This window comes from Portunus trituberculatus, chromosome 46 (assembly GCF_017591435.1).
Source record: "Portunus trituberculatus isolate SZX2019 chromosome 46, ASM1759143v1, whole genome shotgun sequence".
NCBI lineage: Eukaryota > Metazoa > Arthropoda > Malacostraca > Decapoda > Portunidae > Portunus > Portunus trituberculatus.
Window position 1 is genome coordinate 21,757,163 of NC_059300.1, and position 8,637 is coordinate 21,765,799.

Sequence of the window (8,637 nt, forward strand, 5' to 3'; positions counted from 1 at the left end):
GTAGACACAGGTGGAAGGAGGTAACAGAAAAAATTGATATTTCTATTGATAGTGTGAAACAAACATTTTTATACTCTTGTTGAATGAGGTAGATTTATTTCTTGAGAAAAGTCCACAAAAGTTAATTAATTAATAATATTACAGGAGGAGATAAATTATGTTTAAATGTGTTGTGAATGGAAAGTTAGCATATGGAGAACATTGGTAAGAAATCAAATAAAATGGACTTTGTATATCAAGGAGGGCAATTACAGATGTGCTGGAGTATGTTGCTATGAGGGGCGTGGAGGACTGTGCTCTGTGCGGCTCTCACTCCCTCTGCTGAAGCTGCGACCACGCAAGGATCTAATTGAGACCCTTTTGGTGAGATTTTTAGTTCCTTTTGCCTGGGAAGCTATACTTGTCAGGGATCACATAAATGGTAGTAAACTAAGTAAATAAAAGTTCTAATCCACAAATACAGTGGCCCCTTGCAATAATGAACACTTCAGAGGTGAAAGGGGTGTCTGTTACTGCAAATTTTGTTACTAAGCGCAGTTTGTTTGTGAGACCCTTTCCCTTTTATTCAGTAATTTATTCTCTTTTTAATGACGTGAAAAAACATTCTGAATATTTAAACTACTTTCTTCAATACAATGCTGAAATAATAGAGTACATTATTTAAGACGTATCTAGTGCACTTTATATATACAGTCTTGCTATAGACTATTGCCCTTTTGCAAGATTGCCATATGACCATCCTCACAGCTAATCCAAGGCTGTAGTCTGCAATGTGAACAACAACTACTTCTTGGAAGAAGTATGTATAGAGAGAGAGAGAGAGAAAAGGGGGGAGGTTTGGAGAAGCAGCTGTGTTGTTATTGCTTACCACTGCACCAAGGACACAATTTGCTCATTATGTCATATAGAAAAAGTAGCCTAGCCCACTTCATATGAAATTACCCTCAGTTAAAGGAAATAAGAAATGAAATTGTAAACCTTTAAAGACTTGTAAATGAAGACAAAAATCAAGAGGTTGGGGAGTTTTTGTTTAGGAAAGAAAACTTAAAAGAGAAGAAGAAAAGTTACATGAATTATGAAAATGTAGAGAAAAGACACTGAAAAGAAGTGAAAAAGAAAACATGACACAGTGATACCTTATAGTTTATAGACATTACAGCAAGTTGTGCTTGTTAGAGGTGTGCCATTGGACCATTATCATACTAGCACATTTTTGTCTGCACTTTCATCAACCAAGGCTCTCTCTCTCTCTCTCTCTCTCTCTCTCTCTCTCTCTCTCTCTCTCTCTCTCTCTCTCTCTCTCTCTCTCTCTCTCTCTCTCTCTCTCTCTCTTTCACAGTGTGGCAGTGTCAATATCCAGAATTACTCAGCAACGTTCAAACAGAAATGTATAACTAGCAATTCACACTGGCAGGCTGCAGGCCCAAGTAGTGTGGAACCCCAAATCACCATGAGTGTCACTCCAGTGACCCTACAGCTAAGCAGTCACTGCTCTCCACTGTATTACAAGTTTTGTAAATCGTAGACAAACCAAATGAATTACAACGGTATCTAGCATGTAGAAGTAAATAAACACAGGCCTTTTTTGGATTGTTTATCATGTCATATGTGGATTCATCTGTGCAGCCACCCAGGAACTATTGATTCCTGAAAAAAAAAATGGTCATTGCATTCCAAAAAAGTGTGGTCAGTATCTGATCAGCCCATTACTGAGTGAAATATATTACTGTGAAGTCTGTTATCATCAGGTACCAATGTATAAGAAACAATTTATAAAACAAGAGGCTTCATAAGGCTTAAGTTTTAACAGAGTAAATGTGAAATCAAAGTTCTTTATACTAATCCTGAAAGCCAACAATATAATGATAATCATTGTTGTTATTTACTGCTATCCATGCATTATTTAATTTTTTTATTAGAACAAATATCATACTCAAGTTTAGAAAAGTCTATGAGGAAAGCACTATAGTATTTCACTCATGTCAATAATGATCGATGTGTTAAATCTTAAACCCTGAAGGCTGGGGACATTCATCACAGATGTTCCTCCCTGCCAGGTTAGTTTTGACAGTTCCACAAGAATATTTTGTTTTCCATCATGAATTTCTTAATTATTCCTTGACCAATTGATGAAAATGTAATAATATAATATTTATCAATCCCTCCTCTTCAATCTCTCAAGAATCCAAATTCTCTTGCTGACATGGTGTGTCTATGGTGAAGTGATGAAGTAACTTTTTGCTCTTTCTCAGCCTTCACTCAGCAGTATGTCATATGCACATCCCTTGCTTTGTACCACTCAATATTGTGGGAAAAGTTTTAGAAGAAGCAGCAAGATTATCACTAAAACAGTTCATAAAAGCACACAATGTGGCAATATTAGAAGACTTCATATTTCAATAATAGCTTTAAATTTTAAAGGTTTCATGCACCTATCACATAAATTTCTGCAATCCCAAGTGTGCCTGTAATTCATTTCGTCCTTTACTTTCCAGCATGAAATGATCCATGCCTACTTGTTTGTCACAGCCAACAACAGGGACCGGGATGGCCATGGCCCAGAGTTTCACAAGCATATGTATCGCATCAATAATTTGGCTGGCACCAAAATTACTGTAAGAATATGAAAATTTCATACCAGATATGTATAGTTGGCATTGGATATAAAATTAGTGTGTAGAAATTCCTCCTTCTTATTTGAAAATTTGGAATTGCACTACCTTTTAATTATTTTTATCTAGAGATTTTGTTGTAGAATCATAAGAATAAACAAACTGTTAACATGAAATCACAAATTTGAATCTTATAAGATGGGGAGAACATTGTAATTGTTCTGTATTTCATGTGGCTCTTGCCTGTTTAGCATACTTAAACTTAAAGAAATATTAATTCTCCAATGACAAAAACTTTCAGCTTAATTATCATAATTTAGAAATGCTTTTCTAGATTGTATATTAAGAGTTTGTGTAGAGATCCTTTTATTCATCTCTTCTCTTGTTCCTTTTCTAATACACAGCTTCCTTTCATTACAGAATTTCATGCCTCTATTAATTGTCAATGTATGTGTAAAGCATGATACCAATTTGTTCATAGTTGTAATTGTTTATTGTTTCACACTACATGAGCTGCCACAGATTAGAGAGACCTTTCACACCATCCCATCCAAAACAAAGATATTAAGTGTATAGCTGCACTCTTTTAAGCTGCACAATGCCAGCCTGACTCATCAGTGATGCCAGCCAATAGTTTTTATTTATTTATTTATTTTGTTTTATTATTTTTTCCTTTTCTTATAAGCTTAGAAATGTCTAAACAGTATTAAGGTAATGGAAAAACATGCAAAAAGTGGTTTAGCAAAGTGAAATTTTTTAAAACCCACCTTATGTGTTACCTGCCATTGGTACATATTAAATGACAAATAGTGCTGCCATTGTGAGGGTTAGTGGCGGTTTGTGGTCACCACCACTGTTTGTGAATGATGTTATGTCACCTTTGTAATGTTTTGGGCGAGTTTGTTGTGTGTGAGATGTGTGGGCATGACAGGAAGGTCGTTGACTTTTCTGAGTGTATGGTGTGTAGGCTCAAGAGCGAGAATTTAGTTCTTTCTCTTGAGCACCGAGAATTGCGAGAGAAAATGAGAAAGCTAGGTGAGGGTAAAAGTGCGAACGAAGTTCTCATCTTTGAGTTGAAGGAGGAGGTTAAGAGGCTTCGGGAGGCAGTGGAAAAAATTAGGCAGGAGAACAGTGTTAGGCCGAAGGTTGGACCTTCTGAGGGCGACAGGGTGGCTTGGCCCTCTGTCGGGAAGAGCAGAGTGGGGAAGAGGGAACAGGCGAGCCAGACTGGGAAAGATAGTAGTCAGGATGGGCAGAGATGGCAGGTTGCGAGGGGAAGGAAAGCGGAGGCAGTTAGGGAGGATAGGACTAACCCCTTCGCGCCGGATGTTAAAAAAGCCCGCCTGTATGATATATGGTAGTGCCCGAGCCGAGGAAACTTGTGCAAGCTTGTCATACTTGTCGCCTTTGTGTATTATGCTGCTATTTTTAGTCACTATATCGCCTTCAAGAGGAAAGTGGACACTTCTCTCTTGGAGAAAAGAGAGAGAGAGAGAGAGTGTGACATTTGCTAATATTTTAGACACAAGCGGACGCATGTAGCTTATCTTCGAGAGGAAGAGGGGAGGGAGGGAAGGAGAGGGAAACGAAGGAGGAGAGAGAGAGAGATTAGAAAATTTGTTTTTGTATTTGTGTGTGTGTGTGTGTAATTCACTGTTTGATCTGCTGCAGTCTCTGACGAGACAGCCAGACATTACCCTACGGAACGAGCTCAGAGCTCATTATTTCCGATCTTGGGATAGGTCTGAGACCAGGCACACACCACACACCGGGACAACAAGGTCACAACTCCTCGATTTACATCCCGTACCTACTCTCTGCTAGGTGAACAGGGCTACACGTGAGGAGACACACCCAAATATCTCCACCCGGCCGGGGAATCGAACCCGGTCATCTGGCTTGTGAAGCCAGCACTCTAACCACTGAGCTACCGGGCCGTGTGTGTGTGTGTGTGTGTGTGTGTGTGTGTGTGTGTGTTCACGAATGTTACAAGGCGGGACGATGTAACTTATCTTCGAGAGGAGAGGGGAGGGAGGAAGGAGGAAAGGAGATGGGAGGGAGGAATGGAGAGAGAGAGAGAGAGAGAGAGAGATGGGAACATTCTATGCCATTGGGTGATTTTAGACACAAAGCGGGATGCATGTAGCTTATCTTTAGTGATTGGTGGAGACAAGGATGGTGGGAGGAGCACTAGGATTTAAGGACAGCATACAGCGTGTGTAGTTGGTATCCAACACACTATATGGGACAACTGAACTGAAGAAAACTCAGAAAAGAAATATGACGTCTACATAGGCGTCACCGTATTGAAGGGGCTAAACCTATTGAGTGTGAAAATAGGTTCGGTTTGTTGGATGGGGAGGGGGAGAGTGGAGTGAATGAGGTGGTTGTTGTGAGTGAAAGGAGAGAAGGGGGTAGAGGAAAGGAGGAGGAGGGTTGTGCCTAGCATACCTCAGGTGTGTGTGGTGGGTGACTCTCAGGTTAGGTACTTAGATAGCACTTTCTGTGGGAAAGACAGGGATAGGAGGACGAACGTGTGTATGCCTGGTGCAGGTGTGAAGACAGTGAGTGAGGAGGTGCAGAAGAGAGTTGGGGGGATGGAGAGGGAGGTTGTAGTAGTTTTGCACATATGTAGGAACGATGTCAGAGCAGGTGGGTCGGAGGAGTTAGTGGCAAGATTTCGGAAATGTTAGGCAAGATAAGGGAGAGTGGTAGGAGGTGTGTAGTGTCAGGAATCTTGCCTCGTGTGTATGTTAGCAGGGAATGGTTGTCTAGAGCCATTGGTGTGAATGATCGGGTAAAAGGGATGTGTAAGGATGTGGGTGTCAGCTTTGTGGATGTATGGGATAGGTTCTATGGGCGAAGGGATTTGTATGCTAGGGATGGTGTGCATCTGAGTAGGAAGGGTGTGGATGTGCTGAGTGGATGTCTGGAGGGGAGTTGGGATGGAGTGTAGGGGTGAGGTAGCAAATGCATTCCAGAAGAAAGATGTTAGACATAAATTAGATAGGATAAACAGAGATAGTGAAAAGATTAGGAAAGATTTCCAGGTGCAAATAGGAGAGAATAAGATTAGGATTCCAAATAAGGAGACAGCATCTAGGAAGGTAGCAGGACTTAAATGTTTTTATGTAAATGCCAGGAGTCTTAGGAACAAGAAGGACGAGTTATCTAGTTATATAGTTGAGGAGGACTTAGATGTTGTATGTGTCACAGAGGCATGGGTAAATGAGGAAAAGTTTAGGAAAATAGGAAAGAATATGAAGTAGATGGATACATTATGTATTTACACCAGAGAATTGGTAGGATAGGTGGAGGAGTAGTTATTTATGTAAAAAAATCCTTCATTTCCAGTCAGGTTAATGGTATTAAGGTAGATAACAGAGTAGAGTCCTTATGGCTGGATGTTAGAGTAAACAAAAGTAAGGTTATTAGAGTAGGAGCTTTTTATAGACCACCTAACCAGTCAGCAGATGTAGACAACCTTATGGTAGATGAGATAAATAGGGGTGTACTAGTCAGACAATTATCTTAGGGATTTTAATCTTAAGTCAGTAAACTGGGAGAGGATGGTAGGAGATGCTAGTGAAAATAAGTTTATGGAAAGTTTTCAGGATAACTATTTAGTGCAGATGGTAGATAAACCTACTAGGGGGAGGAAGGTTTTAGACATAGTACTAACAAATATTGAGCATTGTTTAAAGGAAGTTGAGGTAGGAGAGACTTTAGCAAACAGTGACCATCATATAATTAGATTTATCATTAATTCCAGTAGGGATAATATAGTGAATAAGACTAGAGTCCCAAACTATCAGAAAGGCAATTATGGTAGGTTACGTCAGTTATTAGGAGAGGTAAACTGGGAAGATAGTTTTGGAAATAAAACTGCACAGGAGATGTGGGATATTTTTAAGGTTGTAGTAAAGGGTATAGTGATGCAGTGTATCCCTTACAAAGATATAAGGCAGAGAAACAGGAAGCCATTATGGTGGACTCATGAGATAGGTAGCCAGATCAGAGAGAAGAAGAGGGCATATAGAGAGTTGCAGAAAAGTGGGAAGATGTAGATTTGATTAGGTACAGACAGGTCAGGGATGATTTGAGTAAGGTTATAAAAAAAGTAAAAGGCAGGCAGAGATAAAACTAGCTAGAGCTGGGAGTAAAGATCCCAAAAATTATATAGTTATTACAAGGTCAGTGATAAAAGAAATAAGGATAGGATTGGACCACTCAGAAAAGATGGTGTAGTAGTGGATCAAAATGAAGACATAGTAGAATTATTGAATGAACAATTTTCTTCAGTATTTACTAGGAAAGAATAGGAAATCCTGTTACAAACAGTGCGACGAGTAGTTTAAGAGCTTTAGAAAATATTGATATAAAACCGGGAATTATTAGGAAATTTATTCTTGAACTAGACGATAGGAAAGCTAGTGGTCCTGATGAGCTACATGCCAGAGTACTTAGGGAGGGTGTAGACAGTATTTCTGAAGCACTTAAGTTAATCTTTGAAAGATCACTTAGGTTTGCTGAGATACCTCAGGACTGGAAGTTAGCTAATGTTACTCCAATATTTAAAAAGGTAGGAAGGATGATGCGAATAATTATAGACCGATCAGTTTAACTAGTATAGTATGTAAGATACTAGAGAAAATCATTAAGGGTAGTATTTGGGAGCATTTAAATGAGAATAGATTAATTAGAGATACCCAACATGGCTTTAGATCAGGGAGGTCCTGTCTTACAAATTTGCTCGATATCTTAGAATATATTACCAAGGAGTTAGATGATGGAAATAGCATAGATGTTATATATCTAGATTTTAGCAAGGCGTTTGATAAGGTACCGCATAGGAGGCTAGTGTACAAATTGAGACTACATGGGATAGGGGTAGGTTAGTTGATTGGATTAGTGAATGGCTTTCTGATAGGAAACAGAGAGTAGTATTAAATGGGGCAATGTCTGAGTGGAAGGAAGTGGTTAGTGGGGTACCCCAAGGATCAGTGCTAGGACCTCTTCTTTTCTTGGTGTACATTAACGATTTAGATATAGGAATTAGTAGCAAAGTATCAAAGTTTGCAGATGATACTAAGATAGCATGTGCAGTACAGGGTGAAAAGGACAATTACAGAATACAACGAGACCTGGACAGGCTGATAGCATGGGCAGACAGGTGGCAGATGGAGTTTAATTCTAAAAGTGTCAGGTTATGCATTTAGGTAAAGACAACACAAACTTTAGCTATGAGATGGAGGGATGTTGGCTAGAGGCAGTAGAGGAAGGAAAGGATTTAGGAGTAGTGATAGACAGGACTATGAAATTTTCAAAGCAATGTTTAGAAGCAAGAAATAGGGCAAATAGGATCCTGGGTTTTATAAATAGAAATGTTAGTTATAAAAGTAAGGAAGTGGTGCATAGCTTATATAATTCCTATGTTAGGCCCCATTTAGAGTATTGCATACAGGCCTGGTCACCCCATTATAGGCAGGATATCAACATGTTAGAAGCAGTTCAGAGAAGAGCAACTAGGATGATACCAGCATTAAAGCGCCTGGAGTATAGAGATAGATTAAAGGAATTAAACATGTTTTCATTTGAGAGGAGATGTATAAGAGGGATATGATAGAGTTATTTAAAATGTTCTCAGATACAAACTACATAGATGTGAGATCTTTCTTTACCTTAGAGGAGGGAAGTAGGACTAGAAATCATGGCAGGAAGATTAGAAAGCAAGGCTGCAGGTTAGATATAAGAAAATATTTCTTTAGTCATAGGGTGATAGACTTCTGGAATGCATTGCCAGAGAGGGTTGTAAATAGCACTAGTTTGACAATGTTTAAAAACAGATTAGATAAGGACTTAAATTTATTAGATTTATAATTATGTATTGCACTGCATGATAGTTTTTATAAGAAATTTACTATAGTTAAACAAGACATGATCCCCATGTATGGGGATCACAGATTGTAGAGGAATTCGCTGCAGGACTTAGCCCTGTTAATGGGCCAAATATTTAGAATTAGTA

The 8,637-nt window shown here is 39.0% G+C and overlaps 1 protein-coding gene across 3 annotated transcripts in view; it reads left to right on the plus strand.

Annotated features, from left to right (window-relative positions):
• The window catches only part of LOC123519854 (DNA-dependent metalloprotease SPRTN-like), a 97,139-nt gene that overhangs the window by 62,964 nt on the left and 25,538 nt on the right, over positions 1 to 8,637 (plus strand). For 2 of the 3 annotated variants that reach the window (XM_045281439.1, XM_045281438.1), the window contains 2 exons: positions 255 to 363; positions 2,496 to 2,615. In XM_045281439.1, coding sequence (XP_045137374.1) covers positions 255 to 363; positions 2,496 to 2,615 — 229 coding nt within the window. The remainder of the gene's footprint in view (positions 1 to 254; positions 364 to 2,495; positions 2,616 to 8,637) is intronic. The other variant, XM_045281440.1, reaches the window with a different exon arrangement.